We start from the raw sequence: 21,419 nt of genomic DNA on the forward strand, positions 1-21,419 counted from the left end.
GTAACAAACCTAAGTAGAACTCTCCTTTGAAAACCGAGTTTGAAAGAAAGGGTGTTCAAGAGCTTATATACACAGTTATGATTGCTTAACCAATGTGGTTAGGCTTGCACACTGCCTTTAAACGGACTTTTTGAGTATATAAGCTCTTGGACATCCTTTCTTTTTGTAAGTTATCATGTATTGGGATGTGTTGTAAGCTAGTTTAAAGGCAGTGTGCAAGATATGGTATCTTGGGTTTTTTTTTTCTTCGAATGAATTTTTTAAGTGTTAAAAGCACTTTTAACCCTCTCAGACATTCCAAACAGGCCCTAAATAGTTCCTACGCTTAAGTTAATTATGCTCTTAGAGAAGAAAAGACTTAAGGAACAGAAAGCATATAGTTCTTGTGAAAGAGAAGTCAATTATACCTGATTGAGCTTTCCTTATATAGCTCTTTGGGCTTATCAATCGTAGTTGTCTTTGACCTAGGAATCACAACCGCAATCGACTCCTATATATTGTGGAATTCTTCATTATAAATCCCCTTAGATATGGGATCTTTTGTGTAAATAGATGTTGATTCGGATTTGACTTGTCAGCAGCATGAATTCCTTGCTATGAGCGAAATTGCTTGTTCAACACCTTGGGCCAGAAGCCACACAATAGGCTTCGTTCAAAGTGGGCCTCTTAGATTTTTCCTCTCGCAGACCCAATACCCTACAACATTGGTGTCTAGCCTTAGAAATTATATAGGGTTTGAATCTCCACAGAGTGGGTTTGGTTTTCATATCTCAATCCAAGCTGGTTTTATTCTAGTTTTATTATTTTTGTAGTTTTAGTATTCAATTATTATTAATTTCACCAACACCCTGATCAAGCCTATTTAACTATGCATCTTGGAGAAGTGTATGATGATTCTTCGGTCCGCTGAGCAAATATCATTTAATCTAGAGCCTATGATTAGAGACGGGGAGGGAGGGAGGGGATGGCCAGTATTGTCTGTGGCCATCTCTCCTCTTTTGAAAATTTTATTTACTATAGTATATAAATAATTAAGTTTGGCCCCTGCTCAGAAAAAAGACTTTACCCTTGGTCCTATTATAACAAAAATCATTTTCTTTCCAAACCTTAAACAACCCAAATCTATTATTAAAAAAATTATGTGTATGAGCAACGAATATAAATTTCCGACAAACTGAGTTTTAATTTTAATTTTTATGTATTAGTTTAATCTTCAATCTTAATATATTTTTTATTCATTGGTACTTTTGATAAAAATAAATAAATAAAAATAAAAATTATGGCTGCATCCCTCCGGGCCTCCTTAGGATCATTAAGCTAAGACAGCTAAAAAAAAAAAAAAAAAATTGAGTTGGTGGGTTACGGTTGGAAATTCAACTGATTTAATAATAGCAATATTAATATATAGTCCAAAATGAGTCATTTTAGAGGGCCCCAAAACAGGTCGTACGTGTTAAGTGTACAAAGTTGACATGATCATATTATGACTACCAAAGAAATATTGATATTTTCATTAATCATACTCATTTCTCTCTCTCTCTCTCTCTCTCTCTCTCTCTCTCTCTATATATATATATATATATATATATATATATATATATAAAGACAATTTCTACAACTTTGAGTATTACAATGAAACGCATGCATGATGAATTAATGCATTTTATTAGATAATATATCGGAATAGTAAGTGAGTTGCTGATGAACATTTATTAATATAATTATTATTTTTTTCTTTCTTTATATATACGTGAATGTCAAAAACCAAAAGCATCCTATTGAAAAATCTGTCGACCTTAACCTCATCATAACCTTAACATCATAGCAGACATATAAGGGACACATGTCCTGTTGTTATTTAGAAATTAGACAAAAATTCAGCACTTTGACTTTGCTTTTGGGCAAATATATACAAGTCAAATTCAGCACTTTGAGTTTGATTTTGGGAAAATATACAAGTCAACAAGGGAAGCTGCCTTGCGATTCTTTGTAAATGATGATGTGATGGGGGGGAGGGAGTTGTTGGAAGATGATCTTTCTTTTATTGAAGTTGACTGATTTCAAAAAATCGCATCAAATCGAAGTTTCCTTGGTTGATAATTCTCTATTCTCCTTCCTATCTTGACTATTATCTTCAGCGAGCTGCAGTTTTTGAATTCTTCCTATTTTGAGCTGTATCATTGTTTGGTGTGGATATTTCTCTGACAATACCATCAAACATTAAAAACTGGTCAATGAAAATGCTACCAAATATCATAGACGGACAAGATCATGTAATCTCTCTCTCGATCGTCAGTTCATTTTGTAAATTTATCATTAAATTCATAAGATGATCCACCATATTGGGTTCTGTAAATTTAATAATGTATTTTTTTCATCTCTTACACGGAGATGATGAAGAGATAAATGAAAATAAAACATGTCTCCATTAATACATGCAACACCAAGAGTTGTCTAAATCTCAGAAAGGCATAATAGTGATTGATTGCACTATACATATGCATGCATTTGTCCAAGGTCAAAGAAGAAGAAAATGTGAATATGCATGTTTGAAAAAATGGCATTTGGCATTTGGAATGATTCATTGAAGAGTGCCGTGGTTATTTAGGATGTTTAAGGGTCTGTTTGGGATTACGTTTGAGGTGTCTAAAAGTCCTTTTAGTACTCAAAAAGTCCGTTTGAAAAAAAAAAGCACTCGTTTGGTAGAAAAATTAAAAGCGCTTTTAATGGTATAAAAAGCCTAAAAATGGCCAAAACGCACTTTTGGCAAAAACTTAAAAATGAAGCTTTTGCCCAAAAGCTATTTTTAATTTAAAAACTCTATTTGTCAAACGCAATTCTAAACAAGCTCTAATTTGCCGCAGCTCAACTACATTAGACCATTTCAATGGGTGATTGATTCACTGAGATTTTGTTTGTTAAATTGTATTTGGTTATTCATGAATCCTTATTAGGATTTTATTTATCCAAACTTCAAGTTTATTACAATGGAATAAATATAATTGAGATTTGAAAATTCAGATTTAAACCCAAAGTGAAACAACTCAGAAAAACCTCAATTTTAACGTTAACATCTGCAGAGAGATGTGAGAGACACATGTAAATTTCTTAAGTGATCAGCATTTTGGCCAAGGTTTTCAAGTTAAGACTAGTCAAAGGAGAGAAGTCGTGGGAGTTATTATTTAGGATGTTTTATTTAGGTGATTTGTTGCATTCGACTGCCCATTTAGCATTCTTTTTCACGATCCAGATTGAGGCAGATTGTCTTTGATTGTAATAGCACTCTTCAAATCTCACTTAATCTTGCTTAGGTTAGAAAGCTACATTTGGTTTTGGTAATCTGGCTTTTTGGTTTTGTTGTATCTTTCACGAATATAATAATATATGTTTGTCAATTTCTGGTTTTGTTATATATTAATACTTATAAGTAACTTGTCAGTTTTGACACGTAACGTGTCAGTACTAATAGTTTAGTAACGTGTTAATATTGACTCGTTACTAAACTCGATTTAGCAACACTCAAATTCTTAACACACCAGACACGTTACTAAATACACGTTACTAACATTTAGTAACGTATTAATCCTATTGACACGTTACTAAACTATTGTAACTAAAAAACCAATTTTTTGTAGTGATATTTAGGATGTTCACAACTGCATGAGACCTTTTCAATGGGTGATTCACTGAGATTTTGTTTGTTAAATTGTATTTGGTTATTCATGAATCCTTATTAGGATTTTATTTATCCAAACTTCAAGTTTATTACAATGGAATAAATATAATTGATATTTGAAGATTCAGATTTATACCCAAAGTGAAACAACTCAGAAAAACCTCAATTTTAACGTTAATCTCTCTGAGAGACCCATGTACATGTTCATGTTTTAGTTATAAGAAATTTCTTAAGTCAGCATTTTGGCTAAGGTTTTCAAGTTAAGACTAGTCAATGGAGAAGTCGATCGTGGGAGTTATGTACTGGCTCTCCGATTTGCTAACATGAAAATTAATGTAAAAGTTAATATATGACAAAAGATAAAATTAATTAAAATTTCAATTATTGCAGAAGCATTTGGTAAAAGATTATAGCATAAACAACATAATTATTGAAAGTTCTTTCTTGTGCAATTGCACAATTTGGTTTGTAGTAGTAGTACAAAGGCCTTTGTAATAAAGAGCAATGTTACTTTCTCATTCAAAATATAAGTCACTATCTTTAACAGGCAAAAACGATTAGAAAGGTGAAAAAAAGTGATAAAAGAAAAAAGAAAAGAAAGGGTAACTTTACTGAAGACCCTTGAACTTCTACTCGATTTGACAAATTCTCTTAAACTTCAAAATCTCTCAATTTAGTTCCCTGAACTTTCAATTGCTCTCAATTTGAACCCCTCTGTCAAATTTAGCTGTTAGAAATATCAAAAAAGACTAAAATATCTCTGATTTTCGTTTTTTTTTTAAAAAAAAAAATAAAAAAAAGTTTTGGAATTAAGAGTAAAGTTGAAATTTTATAAAAAAGTTAGGAGTATAAACGTCATTTAACGTTTAAAATCTGACGGAGGGGTTCAAATTGATTGCAATTGAAAGTTCTTGAAACTAAATTGAGAGATTTTAAAGTTTAAGGAGAATTTGTCAAATCGGGTAGAAGTTTAGGGCTCTTCAGTGAAGTTACCAAAAAAGAAAAAACGTAAGACTCGACAAATTATGTGGAATCGAAATTTCAATAATTCAATTTTCATTTCTTAGAAATAACAATCAAGAACACTCCTAAAACTATATAAACCTACTTAAATAGATTAATACCACGCTCTTGGTGAGGAACTTTTTTTCCTCATCTCTTAGAAAAAAAATGAACACAACTTGCTTGCACATAATTTTTTATTTATTTTTTGTTATGAACACTCTTCCATACACTTGTCTTCCCTTTTTGTATGCTAATAATCTTAAAAATGTCCTCGATCGTATAGGTGTCTTGGCCCAAAAGTGAGGGAGGAGTTTCTCTCTATTGATCACTTGCTTCTTTATGGTCTTATTCTTCTTCATCATTATCACAAGAAATAGAAACCAATTTGGTGATGCAATTCTTTCTATATATAGATAGTCTGTATTGTAATTGGGACTAGCTTTAGGTAGCCGCATCTTTCTTCAGAGATAATCTAATGGGCAAACCGTTCTGGGGAAGAGCAAAGGGGCCATACTGAATCCCGTTCTGTCTACCCACCAAAGACCAGCTGCATAATGTAATGTAACAGACAAAACCCATGTCAGCAGGCATCCTCAGACGTCCTATTTTTAGTCGTTGGCCTTTTATAAGCCATAACCACTAGTGGCAAAAGGTTAAAAGGTTTGCTGATTCTGTTATTGCTGATTGCCTACCTGTACTTTGTGGTCAGATGATGGAGAAGGACTAACATTTCCAGTTTGGCTAACTCGTTCCCAGGACATGAGTGGGTCCCGTTGCCAAATGGCATAAATGTATTGGGTTTTGGAGTAACCTGGTGATATCATTCAAAAACAACTATGGGGGGTAAAAATACTTTCTTGTGAAAAAAAAGAAAGAATTATCATGAGTAAATTAAAATACAATATGTTGATTTAAAAATTTACCTCAAATCTCGAGGGGTCAAACTTCTCAGGCTTTGGGAAGATCTCTGGGTTGTGGTGAATATTTCTGAAAAGTGGCAAAACTTTCCACCCTTTGGGTATAAGATACCCTGAAGAAGGATTTCCAAAAAAAAATTAGTATAAAAAGTAGGAAGAATATAAAATAGAACTACCTTTACAGTCAAAATTTGCAGTAATTAACTGACCTTCGTATTCAACATCTTCTACCGCCTCTCTGAAAGTAAAAGATAAAATTGAAGCAACTCTAAGTGTCTCCTGAATCACCCTTGAAGTGATTGTCATCTTTACGGTGTCTGCCCAAGTGAGAGTTTTCTCCTCACCATTATCTTCTTTCCTCCTTATGACTTCCTCTTGCTCTTCCTGTAAATTCACAAGCAAGAAAAAAAATCTTAAAAGGAAATTTTTCTTGCCTTTTTCCTTTGAAAAATTATTGATTTACTGTATGGAAAAAGACGGTTGAGAAAGATCAGCAATTTTCTTACGGTGACTGCCTGAAGAACAGAGGGGTTCTCGCCTAGGTACTTGAGGATCCATGTGAGCACGCTGGCGGTGGTATCACGAGCAGCGAATATGACTCCGATAATGTTGTCGGCAATTTGGTCGTCAGTGAGGCCTTCTTTGTCGGCCATTAAAGATCCGAGTAAGTCATTGTGATCGTGTTTCATCTGCCTCCTGGCTGAGAGGATTTTTGCCAAGATTTGAGCAAGCTCCTTCCTTGCTTTCATGGATTTGTTGAAGAGTGTCCCTGGAAGTTTAATGGGCATTGAATTGTACCCCGTCTCAAGAATGTAGTAGCACCGCTTTAGATCCTCACTGTACAGAACTTCATCCTTCCCAAATACGGAAAGCAGGGCAACATTGAACGTAAACTGTGCAAAGCAAGAACATATATCTTAGATTAAGAGACATAGTGGAGAAAAGCAGAGTCCCCTGTTTCGTTCTGTTTTTTTTTTTATTATTATTATTATTTTTTTACTATAGCAATTAGCAAACGTGGGAATTAAAGGTGAGGTGAACTCACTATCTTCATTTCTTGGAAAGTATTGATCAACCGGCCTTCCCATGATCGGAGAGAATCTTTGGCAATGGATTCGATGCTGGGGACGCTGTTTTTGATAGCTTCGGGCAGGAAGGCTCGGAGAACAAGCTTTCTAAGTTTGGTATGGTAGTCTCCTTGGTGAAAGAAGATGGCTTGTTTGCCCAACAATCTCTCCTTGCTTGTAGGAAATGTGGGCTTGAAGAGATGAGCTCTCGTCACCAGCACGAATTTCGCGGCTTCTGGGCTCGAAATCATCACGCAAGGACACCCCAATACGTGGGTTTTGAAGATCGATCCATACCTATTTAATCAAAATGAAAAATTTGCCATTAACAAAACAAGTAGCTAGAAATTTGATAAAAGTGGAAAGAAGAAAACCCGGTCTTCTATGAACCTCTTTTGTTTTTCAGCAAAGAAGACATTTGGGTTTTGAGAGTAGAGCTGAATGGTCTCGCCCATGTAAGGCCAACCCAAGGAGCCCGGCGGGAGGGGCAGTTTCCGGCGACCGGAATTGAAGAACTTGATGAGGGAATGGAAGAGAAAGACAAAGAAAATGGAAGATAAAAAGCAGAACTTGAAGAGGGAGGCGAATTCCATTTTCTTTACGTGAGTGATCGATGAGGAGGGATGAAGAAGTGAAGATGGAGGTGAATATATATATAGTGATTTTGGGGGAAGGAAAGAAATGAAGTAATCCCTTACGATTTTAAAGAAATAATAGATTTTAAAATTATGTAATTTAGATTATTTTTAGGCACCGAAATGTTTGAAAAATACTACCTATTAAAGATATGGTATATTGTAGTTGAAAATTGAATAGATTTTTATCATGTTCTTGCTGTCTAGTTGTTAAAATATTTTGAGCAAACAATTATCTTTTAATTTTATGAAGAAGAAGCGTCTCTATAAAAATGAAGAATAATTAATAAATAGCATTTTTTTTTAAGCATTTTAATGATTAAAAAAATTGTAGGATATCATCATCAAAATCTGCCTCCAACTCATTCCTTCATGTTTTTTTTTTGTTTAGAGAGAGAGAGAGAGAGGGCACGTGTCGCATGGGGATGGAGAAAGAGCGTGCGAGAATAGGTCGACTGTGTGAGTGTTGAGTGTGAGTAGTGTGATTGGCGAAAGTGATCACGAAAAGAAGTGTGTTTTTGTTACAACAAATAACGAAAAAGCAAATGGGAAAAGCTCCTTGAGAAGGACAAAAGGACGAGTTTTGTTTGTGTTTTTGCTCTTCCCTTACCATTTGGATTAAGTAGTATTGCGTTAATTCATCAAACACTTACTCTACTTTCTGCCCAACCCACACTACTAGTTATAATATTTGGGTTCTAAGTTCTATCCAAATGGGTGACTTATGTGGGCGTTAGTGCCATGTAACAAGTTTTAGAGTGAATTAATTAATTAAGCGAAAAACTTATAAGTTTAAAGTCAATCGGATTAATGGCTTGACAATTCAGAAAATTTTAACCACTACTTATATCTTCTTGCTTCTTACCTCATATTTAAAAGGCATGCACTCATCCGTTCAACATTTTGATGGAAGTTACACCCATTTTTTGTGTGACGAGAAAAGATAAAATAATGTGCCTTCTTGATAGCATCACACTTATATCACATGAATCGTGATTCACATGAATCGTGATTCACACAACGCCAGACAATTTTTTTATTTTTATTTTTTATTTTTTTTATTTATAATATTTTAATATTAAAAAAAAAATTTGCCTGGCGTGCATGAACTGTTCATGCACACCGGCGTTGTGTTTATTATTACCGATATCACATTTGCCACGCCTCGTAATTATCACACTTTTTTTTTTTTTTTTTTAGTGTCATTTTTTTTTTTTTTGCCTTTTCAATATTTGTATAGGTTGATAAGTATTGTGTTGACTACACCATGTATTTAATTGATTCACTTAATTAAGATTACACCAATAAATTTCCAATAAGAGATTGTGTAGATAAGCATTTTCAAAATTATATTAATTAATAAACCTAAAATTTACTTATTTTGTATTGCATTTTATTAGAGGATTTTTCAATGTAATTCTCCATATTTCCCGCTTTCTAATCTGCTTGCTTTGTTTGTCACGTTTTCTTGTTGTCTTCAATAAGCATAAGATTAATGTAGGCCTTGTGCATGCATTTAATTGGAAGCAATATAACATGACATGTGGCACTTGACAATATGGCATTTGCCATCTGGTGAATATTAATAATTGTCAAACTCAATATATATATATATATATATATATATATATATATATTAGTAAAAGGTTTGAAAGATTTAATAATGGGTTTGACTATCATATGTTAATTAGTGTAATAATGTGTTAATTTTAAGGGTACGTGTACGTATAGAAGATGATATTCACCTGCTAACACCACTTTAATTAACGTCATTAATTATAACCTACTAATTAATTAACTTACGAGTAACTTAATTAGACATTTAAACCTTATCTGAATAAAATTGACTTCTTATTTTTCTGTCACGTATTGATCACATCTTTGCTATTACGTGATGCAAGATGCTGAAAATGACAATGCTTCGTAATCAAAACTATCTATGTCTTCGCGTGTTCGAATTCGCTTGCGGTAGCAGATGTGTGAACCAGATGCTACTTTGAAGGGGCTCTACTAGCTCACACTTTTGTGGGGTTGTGGTGACGGGTTCGCCTTTCCAGGCAGTAGCTATGGCTAAAACCGGACATTCCACAGCGGGTGGGAACCCCGATGGTAACACCCAAGAGGGGAAACTACACTGGTCGCCCTTTCCCACCTTCTAATTAAAAAAAATACTATATATGCCTTCTTTCTATTTGATATCAAATGGGATTCAAGTAACATTGTGATAGCAAAAATTTAAAATTATATGGAAGATGTTGATATTATTTCATGACCTTAAAATTTTGAATTTATTATTATTTTATGATTATTTAGAATTTTAAACAAATAACTGATTTCCTATTATCATGTTTTAAATAGTTATTTATTTTAAATAAATAACTTTTTATCCTATTATCTTGTTTTGATCGGTTACCACTACTGCTTCAATATCTCCTATTATTATGTTATATGAGATTTATATGAGATCAGATGTTTTTAAGTTTCAATTGCTTTTTCAACGTTAGATTTTAAAATATCTGTAACCGTTAGTTCAATTAAAAAAACTGATTCTGAGATAATATGAAATTATATAGATATATTTGAATCCCCAGCAGTTTTATTAAGTGCAGATAATTTTATTTTCCCTCTGCTCTTCTCTTCATTATTAACTGCTGTTACAAAAATATTTCTGGATAGTGTTCAGAGTTTGCAATCTGCACACTACATCGGGTAATATCTTATCCTGAGGATAAGATTGCTTTGATTCCCTTTTGCAAAACTTCTAATACATGTGGGAGTCATCATTGCCTTACTGTCTAGATTTCATTTATTTTTCATTTTGTTTGTATTCTACATTTATTTTATCCATGCAATTCCCACATCTTTATTTCTAACAAAGATGATTACATTTCACTAAAAATTAAAAATTATATATAGATATAGTCAGCAAGTTGAATTGTAGGTGTAACACTGCACTTGTATCTTAACAACTATTTTTACAACTTGTTAACATGAGTTAGCATGTAATTAAAAAGTGTTAAAAATTCACTTAATTAGTAGCTGATGTGGCTCCAATGAATCACAACATGTTTAAGCAACTTGTAAAAGAATTTTACATATAACAACTCTTGCCGAAAAGAAGAAAAGAAAAGAAAAACATGATCCATGAAGAGTAGAATTAATGCCCGGCCATTACCATCTCTTCGTAAATACGTACCACAGCACCACATCTTCGGCCCTAGCTTCGCTACCTGCATGATCTTTATTATTTCTTTTAGTTATTTTTCTATTTGCGAAGCGATTTGAATGGTTGTCATGTAATGTGTATGCATGACAGCATCCTTTTGTCATGTTGTATGAATAATCATGCATATAATTAATATGCTGCACTATTACCAAATATTAACATCTTCTTAATTAGATCATGAAGGTTAAAGATGTCAATATATAAATTGCTTTGTTTTCTTATATGTTGTGTGGGACCAACACCATCTCAAGTCAAGTAGGATGTCTCTTGGAGTTTTACCCGACCCATATTCCTTTTCAGTCTGGCCGACTTCTTTTTCTCTCCTATTTAATTTGGTTGTGGAGTCAGGAGTGTTAGTCGGCACAACACTACGAAGGAGCGCCGACTTCATTTTAAAACACGTACACCTCTATTCGGCCTTTTGTGAAGCCTGGAAAGAGGGCGAGAAACGGCCGCACCTTTGCTTTATTTTTTTACGTTTTGTCATTGCATCCACATTGAGCTATATATATATATATATATATATATATATATATATAAATCAAAAAAATATCATTTAACAAGTTCTTTTGCCAGTATTAAATATAACTCTTGTCATAATTCTTCTCCAAATACTTATCAAAAAAAATAATTCTTCTCCAAATATAAAGAGTCTAAAAAATAGAAGTTTATCTTTTTTAATATTATTTCTTTCATTGGTAGCATTACGTTTGGTTGGTTCATTATGTTTAGCCGAACGGTTGATTAATTACATAATTGAATACCCATCACTTTTGGAGAGGATCCATTTCCTCGCTTTTGAGATGTAGCGTTATAAATTCTATAGCATTAAGGCATGAATTGAATTGAATTGAGTTCCCATGCATATCACACGCTTGAATTTCTAGAACATCTTCCTTTTTCAAATTTTATTTTGCTGGAATGCACAACTACAACATTAATTGATTGCCCATCACTTAATGAATTGAATTCTTTCATGTACAACATTATGATATGCCATACGGCACGGCATTAAAATTAGTTTTATCAATAAAAAGTAATATATAGTTGAAATAGAGACATATTTAGTGAGTTTGATGTTTAGGAGTTTTGAAGAGTGGCTAGCTAAAGCATCAAAAGTAGATTTTTAGAATTAAATGTAAAGAAATTTAAAGAATTCAATATATATATATATATGAAAGGGAATCCATATCAGTCTCATTTATAGAAATCATGAGTATAAAGCTCTTACAAACAACCATAGCCAAAGCTAATTTATGAAAGGGAATCCATATCAGTCTCATTTATAGAAATTATGAGCATAAAGCTCTTACAAACAACCATAGCCAAAGCTACGAGGTTACAAGCATCACAGATAACGTATTATATTCCAAATCTAAAACCAATTCACTAACCCATGACTAATTTAAATATTAAAAAACAGATCTGTGCCAAATAGACTCAAACTAATGCATAAGTAGTGCATATTCCTCATAACTGAGGGTAGACAAACCCCTAACCGAAACTCTTCCTCCTCGATCCGAAAGCCAGGATAACGTTCACATCTATAACCCAAAGGTCTGGACCATAGCAAATAACCTAGAAGGCAACACACATGCAGATCGAGAGGGGACATAGCCATATTACGAGCAAAAAACAGGAAATAAAAGTGTACACGGAAATAAAGGGACTAAAACAGAAATACAAACAGAATAAAAAAATCGGACAAACAACAAATGAAAACCAACAGTAGGGCTAGGTATCAGTCATATCAGTCCGGTTAATGGGCTTATCGGTCGGTTAACCGACAAGCTATCGGTTAACCAAATCCTAACCGATTACCGACCGAGAAGAAATGTTAATCGAAAATTATCGGTCATATCGGTAATCGGTTAACTGGTCGGTTAAATCAGTTTGGGCTTTTGTGGGCTTTTTATTGGGCTTTTAACTGGTTGCTAATTGGGCCAAAAATTAATTGTTTTGGAGGCCCATATACGTTTTGTTGGGCTAAAGCCTAAAATAACTTATTAAAAATTAGTTATTTTTTAGTATGTTTTTGGCTAAAATAGCTTATTGAAGCTTTTTTTTTTTGTATAAATATAAGTATAAAATTATAAAAAATTAAAAAACTTATCGGTCATATTGGTCATATCGGTTTTTCGATAAAAAATTATTAACCGACCGATAAGCTTATTGGTATAAAATTTTTAACCGATTTTAAATTCGGTAATCGGTAACTGGTTAATCTGCTCACCCCTAACCAACAGAACAGGGAAAAAACCGGAGAATCACACTAAGCGGGAAACGGCAGCCGGAAAGAAGCCGATCGCGTGCTGGCCGGAAACTGACACGGAAGGTGGCATTGGAGCTTATTGCGGGGGAACACGAGAAAAGACCTAACAGCGGACGGTAGGAGGCAGAGCGGGCGCGGAGGAGATCGGCGTCGCACACAAAACAAACTGGGAGGAGTTTGAGTGAATCCCCTAAGAGCATTACCCACAAAGTGTGACAAACAGGCTAGTCAACAAAAACAACACACCAAAATAAAGAATTCAATGTGAATGCTCTAAGGCCGCAAAGCATAGACTTAGAGAAAATGTTCTCTCTTTCAAAATTTCATTCTAACAACATGAAAACCGTGATTAGCGCCCCAAGTGCTTGTTGTTTTAGACTTTTAGCCGAGGAGTTTGAGGAAGACAAAACTTTAATCTTTCTGGACCACAAGCCTGACTTTAATTGCACTGTATTGTGACAGTGAAAGTAGACTTTCCACAATTGGGGTTGGAGTATAATAGAATAATAGATAAGATTATATGGTTGTCAAAACTGTGGAGCTAGCTAGGAAGATGCATATCGACATATCAATACACAATACACTACGTGTCCTGGAAAATGAAGGGAGGAGCAAGAATCTAAGACAATTTCAAAGTGCTGAAGCTTTATGCATTTATGGAACAACGCTCACCTTATGGGACGTGTCTTTGGTAGGTCCACAAAACATACATATATAAACAGGGACAACATGGTAAAAAGAGGTGGGCTGAAGCCTGAATGCTGTGATGTTTTATTATTGCATGCATAATTGCATACGTCATAAAAAATAATAATAATAATAATAATAATAATAATACACACGTCCTCAAAGAGGTACGACGGCGACTATTCTCTTATTATTTGCTTATATCATATGCAGCTTTTAGCTTGTTTTAAACACTCTGCAATTCAGCGCGTGATGTCCAGCCTCTGTTGCTACTTGCTATCTTACAATTATGCCTTTGCATAATGTATATATTAATTAAATAATTAAATTTGTTAATTTCTATTCACTTAAATTATGTAAGTGAAGATGAGTTTTCTCTTTCTTCACTTGCTTCTTTATGGTCTTGTTCTTCAATCTTCTTCGTTATATCTCAGTAATAGGAACCAATTTGGTGAGGCAATTAATTCTTTCTTTCTTTATGTAGAAAGTCTGTATTGTAATTGGGACTAGCTTTATGTAGCCGCATCTTTCTTCAGAGATAATCTAATGGGCAAACCATTCTGGGGAAGAGCAAAGGGGCCATACTGAATACCATTCTGTGTACCTATCACAGACCACCTGCATAATGTAACAGACAAAACCCATGTCAGCAGACATTCTATTTTTAGAAGCTGGTCTTTTATTACCCATAATCACTAGTGGAAAAGGTTAAAAGGTTGCTGATTCTGTTATTGCTGATTGCCTACCTGTACTTTGTGGTCAGATGATGGAGAAGGACTAAAATTTCCAGTTTGGCTAACTCATTCCCAGGACATGAGTGGGTCCCGTTGCCAAATGGCACAAATGTATTGGGTTTTGGAGTAACCTGGTGATATCATTCAAAAACAACTAAAATTTAGCTATGGGGTAAAATACTTTCTTGAGAAAAGAAAGAAAAAGAATTAAAAATACAATATGTTGACTTAAATTTTTACCTCAAATCTTGAGGGATCAAACTTCTCAGGCTCTGGGAAGATCTCTGGGCTATGGTGAATATTTCTAAAAAGTGGCAAAACTTTCCACCCTTTGGGTATAAGATAACCTGAAGAAGAATTTCCAGAACAAAAATTAGTATAAAAAATAGGAAAAATATAAAATAGAACTACCTTTACAGTCAATTTTGAAGTAATTAAACTGACCTTCATATTCAACATCTTCTACCGCTTCTCTGAAAGTAAAAGATAAAATTGAAGCAACTCTAAGTGTCTCCTGAATCACCCTTGAAGTGATTGTCATTTTTCTTGTGTCTTCCCAAGTGAGAGTTTTCTCCTCACCATTCTCTTCTTTCCTCCTCATAACTTCTTCTTGCTCTTCCTGTAAATTCACAAACAAGAAAAGAAAAATCTCTTTAAGTAAAATTTTCGTGCTTTTTTCTTTAAAAATTTAATTCAATTTATGAAAAGAGACGGTTGAGAAAGATAATCAATTTTCTTACAGTGACTGCCTTAAGAACAGAGGGGTTCTCGCCTAGGTACTTGAGGATCCATGTGAGCACGCTGGCGGTGGTATCACGAGCAGCGAATATGACTCCGATAATGTTGTCGGCAATCTGGTCGTCAGTGAGGCCTTCTTTGTCACCCATGAATGACCCAAGTAAGTCATTGTGATCAAGTTTCATCTGCCTCCTGGCTGAGAGGATTTTTGCCAAGATTTGAGCAAGCTCCTTCCTTGCTTTCATGGATTTGTTGAAGAGTGTCCCTGGAAGTTTAATGGGCATTGAATTGTACCCCTTCTCAAGGATGTAGTAGCATCGCTTCAAATCCTCTCTGTAAAGAACTTCATCCTTTCCAAATATGGAAAGCAGAGCAACATTGAACGTAAACTGCAAAGAAAGAACATATATCTTCGATTAAGAGACATAGTGGAGAAAAGGAGAGTCCCCTCCTTCGTTCTATTTTATTTTACTGAAGGAAACGTGGGAATTGAAGGTGAGGTGAACTCACTGTCTTCATTTCTTGGAAGGTGTTGATCAACCGGCCTTCCATTGATTGGAGAGAATCTTTGGCAATGGATTCAATACTGGGGGCAATATTTTTGATTGCTTGGGGCAGGAAGGCTCGGAGAACAAGCTTCCTGAGTTTGGCATGGTAGTCTCCTTGGTGAAAGAAGATGGCTTGTTTGCCCAACATTCTCTCTTTGCTTGCAGGAAATGTGGGCTTGAAGAGATGAGCTTTGGTGACCAACACGAATTTCATAGCTTCTGGGCTTGAAACCATCACGCAGGGACACCCCAATATATGGGTCTTGAAGATAGAGCCAAACCTATAAATATATCAAAACCAATATTAATCTTCCATTAACAAAACAATCAATTAAGTAGCTAGAAATTTGATAAAGTGGAAAGAATAAGACTCAGAATTAAATGAACCTCTTTTGTTTTTCAGCAAAGAAGACATTTGGGTCTTGAGAGTAGAGTTGAAAGGTCTCGCCGATGTAAGGCCAACCCAAGGAGCCCGGCGGGAGGGGCAGTTTCCGGCGACTGGAATTGAAGAACTTGACGAGGGAATGGAAGAGAAAGATGAAGAAAATGGAAGCAAAAAAACAAAACTTGAACAGGGAAGCGAATTCCATTTTCAAAGAATAGAATAGTAGTGAAAGCTAAAAAAATGGGGAACAAGTAGGTGGTGAAGAAAGAAGTGAAGGAGGAGGGGGTATATATAATGGTTTGGGGGATGGAAAGAGAGAAAAGTCGGGGAGGAGTAAGCCTTTCAATGACAGCTTGACTCATACACGGAATAAAAATGTGTCTACAGCTCACCGCTCGGTCCTTCACGTTTTTAGTCTTTGTTAATTGCCTCACTCACTCCTATGTACCCTCCCCCACCCTGATGCGGATCAGATTTCCACTTTAAAAAAAAAAAAGAAAGAAAGAAAAAGAAAATTGTTTTACGAAATAAAGCCCCTTTTTTTTTTTCTGGGCAGCGTAAAGCGCGTCTTTCTGGCATCCAGACAGGCCGAATGTGACATTTCTGGAGGAGGACGTGACCCAAGCTCTGCATATTTTTCCAGGTCTTATGAAACCAAATTTGGCTGCCAAAATCAAACCAAACCCATCTCCAAAGCCACCTTGAAAGCTCGGCCGGTCAAGCTCCGGGAGGCCTACAATGGGCGCCAACCCATCTATCTCCTTCCACGACCCTCTTCTTCCCTCCAGTGTGCCTCGTTTCCGGATCTGTGAATCACAAGCTTCCGGGTATTCCTCATTTCCCACAAAACCCTAGCTCCAGTCGTAGCTCGATACGTATCGCTTTGTTTTCGTCGCAGTCCTGCTCTCAAGCTCCCAGATCTTCGGTATTGTGGATTATGTGTATGCACTTCAGGAGATGGGGAGAAAAAGAGAATTGAAAGGTTAGTTGGTCTGATTGTCTTGTACCAATTTTATAAATTGTGCATGCTTTTTTTTTTTTTTTTTTTTTTTTTCGGTTTAGGTTGTTTTTGAGTAATTGTAATTGATAATGAAGCTTGCTATTAAGGTTTTCAGAGGGGATTTTGTGAATTGTGGGTGAGTTTATATTAATTGGTCTCTGTAACTAGGAAAGTAACATTCTTTTGATTGGTAAGTCATTGTAAGAGGCAATCCTGTTTGTTTGGTGAGGTATTAGAGTTGGGATTGTTCTGTCTCTGATAAGCTTGTGTTTACTTGTTTAGAATTGCATACAAGAATTCTGTCTCTGTCATCACAGAAAATTTCTGCTGGAACGTTATTTATTTATTTATTTTTTGCTGTTTTGGTCATTTTATGGAGAAAAGCAGTGGGTTATCATATCATTTGATTCTGTTTGGTGTGTTCACTTGTGGGAGTTGTTGGCCGGCTTAGGGGAAAAGTGGTTGATCTATTATTCCTCAGTACTACAAGGCACAAGCATTTGCCTTTTTACACACTCTGTTTACTCAGCCACTCCGTCTGTCCTACGTGCTTTAATTGGGTTTGATTCGTTTCCATCTCTTGGTGTACTAGTTACTTTCATTCATATTTTTGGTGCTTGATGACACTTTAGAGACCCAACCATGTGTTCAATGTAAATGTTGATGGTTAGCCATGTTAGTATCTGATAACGTTGATTCTAGTGCCACAAAATGCAAAGCAGGTGGCTTTGTGTATATTTTGTATATGGTAACAATTTTCTGATACTAAAATCCTTCAGTGCAATGCACCTCTCCAGCATTCAATATGTATGTCGAAGCTATAATCTTGGTTCACTCTTGTTGTGTCACGTATCTTGCACTGTGTCATAACTTAAAGAGCATATTTTATAGCTTTGGATGTCTTTGTGGAACCAGTCTACTGCAGAATTTTGTAAGAAACCTATAGGTGATGATGTCTCTTCTTTTTGTCGTGAATTTCCTTAATATTTCTGTTACTCATTTTGTATATGTGTTATCTGTTGAAGATTTCATGAAAATTTCCTTGCTGAAAGCAAATTTGGTTAAATTGTTTATAATTCTTGTAAAGAATGAGCTACTGGTCTGATAGTTGGCGGTTTTCAATGTGCTTGGATTCCATCTATACATATCTCTAATGAAAAAATTTGAATAAGCGAAAGCAATCCGAATTTTCTTTTTTCTTTTTCCTTCCCTTGTTATTCAAATGTCTTCCTGTGGCAGTCTGGGATGCAGCTAGGCCGGCTCTTGAGGAAGCCTTTACCGGCAAAGGTGACATTAAAGCAGCTGACAAAGTGACAATGTAATGTTATGTTGGGGTCTCTGGAAATTATGGACAGCAACAATGATAGATTGTGTAAATGTGAGGGATTAGTGTTATGCCAACAGAATGTAATAGTAAATTGTGATGGAACATTGTGTTAAATGATCAGTCAATTGCATGCAAAGGTGTAGTAATAATATATAGATTGTAAGAATTCTATACTTGATGTGTAAAATGTTCATCTGACTTCTGATGAAACATCAAGTCATTTGGAATGAGAAAGCACGCTATTGGCAGCTTCTATAGGTTGACTGTGTGAGTCTGAGTAGCGTGAGTGGTGTTAGTGATCATACAAAGGGATAATACTAGACATCTCAACACTTTTTTTCAATTTTTTTTTTCCCAAATGATCTTGTCCATTCAATAAATAAATAAATTTATTTATTTATTATTATTTTTTTCTTAAATGAATGTGGGGTTCAGATTGTTTGGGAACGAGAATTTGAAAAAAAGTGTTGGGATATCTAGTAGTCCTCTACAAAAAGAGGTGTTCTTTTGTTACGCCATGCACATAACCAAAAAGCAAAATAGGGAAATGCTCCTTAAGAAGAACAAAAGGACGCCCACTATTTGGAGTAAAAGAGGAAAACCACTTGATTATCATGCAGCGTTATGCTAGCGGTGAGCATATGAGGATTGGGACTTGAGACTCTATGTTCAATGAGGTTCTTCTCCACCATATGCTTGAGCATATGAGAGTTGGGACTTGGGACTCTATATTCAATGAGGTTCTTCTCCACCATATACTAAATGAAGAAAGTTTGACATATAACTTTTAACAACTTTTGGTACATGTCAGCATGTGATTGGAGGGGGTCTTAGAGAGTCTTAAATGCTAATTTGCATGATCCAGACTCCTAATGGTTGTATATCGTAAAATATCTTCGTTCACAATTATTTTTTTAGCGATAACTATAACGTTCCCAACTTAATTAGCTGCCACCCTTACCTTCCATTGCCTTTCACCAACCATATTTTTCCTTTCCGAATTTTTACGAGCTTGATAATTAGTATTGTGTTGATTACGCCTTTAGTTTAAATATTGATTCGCTTAAGATAATTACACCAATGAATTTCCAATAAGAGATTAATGTAGATGCAGATAATTATTGTGTAGATAAGCATTTTCAATTATATTAATTAATAAACCTAAAATTTACTTAAATTGCATTTTATTAAAGAATTTCTCAATCTAATTTCCGCTTTCGAATCTGCATGCTTTGTGTTGTCTTCTATAAGCATACGATTAATGTAGGTCTTGCGCATGCATTTGGTGAAAATTAATACATGTCAAAGTCAAATTCGAATCATGTATATATAAAATTATTAGTAAAAGGTTTGAAAGATTTAATAATGGGTTGACTATAATGTGTTTAATTAATTAGTGTAATAATGTGTTTTAAGGGTACGTGTACGTAGAAGATGATATTCAGCTTCTAACACGACTTTAATTAACGCCATTATAAATTTAAATTATAACCAACTAATTAATTAAGTAAGCAAAATAACAAATAACCGACCTTGACATGGCACATACTTCATCACCTCTTAGCTTAGGGGACTAACTTAATCAGACATTATTTAAACCTTACCTGAATAAAATTGACTTCCTATTTTTTTATTGATCACATCTTTGCTATTACGTGATGCAAGATTCTGAAAATGACAATGCTTCGTAAGCAAAACTATATATGCCTTCTTTCTATTTGATATCAAATGGGATTCAACCCACACCCTAACACGTCAATTTTCATGTTACATTAATTATAATGCAAAAGTTAAAAAAAAAAAAAAATTATATGAAAGAGGATTACGTTTCACTAAAAATTAAAAATTATATATATATAGTTAGTTAGTTAGTTTATATTACTAGATTTGTATCTTGAAAAATGTTAGAGCCCACAAGTATTCCTTTACAATATGTTGACACCTGACAATATGTAATTAGAGGGTGTTAGTTTTTTTAACACCCTTCAATCGCATGTTAACACGTTAACAAGTTGTCATGTGATTGTAGGTGTAGCATTATCTTGTATCTTAACAACTCTAATAATCTCACCTGATAATATCGTCTTTTTCACTAACTACTCGACTCTTCTCTTTTAAAAGAAAAATGTTAGACATACAACTATTTTACAACTCGTTAATATATGTCAACATATGGCTTCAATTATATACCGACACGGGTAGATAAATATATTATATTATTATTATTATTATTATTATATAAATAAATACATCAAGTAATGGCTTACATCATAGCTACCCTCACTATCTTGAAAATCACGAATATATGGATGAGCATATTCTTGAAAATAACAACCTTAGAGAAAGACATGATTATATGAATATTGATGAAGAGAAGCTCTGTATGTACTGTCATATATGCACCCATGGGACCCGTTGCCACTATGCACGCGCATTTAGCGACGCAAGTTGCTTCCTTTCATCTTTCACCTTTTATTTTCTTTTTGTGTTTTTTTTTCTTCTAATAATTAATAATTAGAGAGGCTATTTTTCATCTCTATTTCTCCCATCTGCCACCTCCAACCGCTACTCCCGGTATCCTTTGGTGGTCTCCTGCCTCTTGGCAGCGTCCGCCCTCCCAAAAATTTTGTATTTTTTTTTTTAACGGTATTTTTTTAATTTTCTTGATCCTAGTTCCTACTCTTTTTCTTCTGCCCCTCCTAATACGAATTTCTAGATCTGCCCGTACTGCTTGTCTCACGCGCCGACGAGTGACTCACACATGTTGGCCTACAACCGTGTTCACACCATCTTCCTTTGCCCTTCCCTCCATTGGTGTTATTGGGCCTTTGAAAGTTTTAGTTTTTTTTTTTTAAATAAAAAATAAAAAGAAAAAAATCCGTGTATTTTTCTCTTCTCAGTGTTTTTTGTGGCTAGTTGTCTCCCTTAATTGTACGTGTTTGGGTTATTCCTGTTTTGGAGACCTTTTTGTGATGGCCTCTTCATCTTTTTTTGACAATGTTATCCCTCCCTCTCAATCGACTACTGCTGATCGTGTTTTGTTACCATTAACCAACTATTGATGGCCGTTTTGTTAATCCATGCCATGCGCAGGATTTGTTTCATTTACGGAACTTTACCTACTTTATCCGTCTTTTTTGGTGATCCTAGTTCTTTTGATGAGTCAGATTATTTTATTTGACTCATTCCTAATTGTTTTAAG

At 34.7% G+C, this 21,419-nt stretch overlaps 2 protein-coding genes and 1 long non-coding RNA gene across 3 annotated transcripts; 1 reads left to right on the plus strand and 2 right to left on the minus strand.

Moving 5' to 3' along the window:
* Window positions 1–4,819: 4,819 nt before the first annotated feature.
* Window positions 4,820–7,270, minus strand: LOC132173303 (abscisic acid 8'-hydroxylase CYP707A2-like). Its single transcript, XM_059584758.1, has 7 exons — window positions 7,056–7,270; window positions 6,644–6,962; window positions 6,105–6,491; window positions 5,808–5,982; window positions 5,605–5,711; window positions 5,374–5,492; window positions 4,820–5,228 (listed from the first exon to the last, which is right to left on the minus strand). Exons 1-7 carry the CDS (start codon window positions 7,256–7,258, stop codon window positions 5,123–5,125), a joined length of 1,416 nt encoding a protein of 471 aa, XP_059440741.1. The 5' UTR covers window positions 7,259–7,270; the 3' UTR covers window positions 4,820–5,122.
* A 6,383-nt stretch (window positions 7,271–13,653) lies between these two features.
* On the minus strand, window positions 13,654–16,179 carry LOC132175150 (abscisic acid 8'-hydroxylase CYP707A2-like). Its single transcript, XM_059586993.1, has 7 exons — window positions 15,893–16,179; window positions 15,468–15,786; window positions 14,960–15,346; window positions 14,664–14,838; window positions 14,460–14,566; window positions 14,232–14,350; window positions 13,654–14,103 (listed from the first exon to the last, which is right to left on the minus strand). The coding sequence occupies exons 1-7, from the start codon at window positions 16,093–16,095 to the stop codon at window positions 13,998–14,000; spliced, it is 1,416 nt and encodes a 471-aa protein (XP_059442976.1). The 5' UTR covers window positions 16,096–16,179; the 3' UTR covers window positions 13,654–13,997.
* Window positions 16,180–16,396: 217 nt separating this feature from the next.
* Window positions 16,397–18,331, plus strand: LOC132175578 (uncharacterized). Its single transcript, XR_009439446.1, has 2 exons — window positions 16,397–16,872; window positions 18,130–18,331. It is a non-coding gene; the product is annotated as an uncharacterized LOC132175578 (long non-coding RNA).
* The last annotated feature ends 3,088 nt before the right edge of the window (window positions 18,332–21,419 follow it).

The sequence above is a fragment of the Corylus avellana genome, chromosome ca3 (assembly GCF_901000735.1).
Source record: "Corylus avellana chromosome ca3, CavTom2PMs-1.0".
Taxonomy (NCBI): domain Eukaryota; kingdom Viridiplantae; phylum Streptophyta; class Magnoliopsida; order Fagales; family Betulaceae; genus Corylus; species Corylus avellana.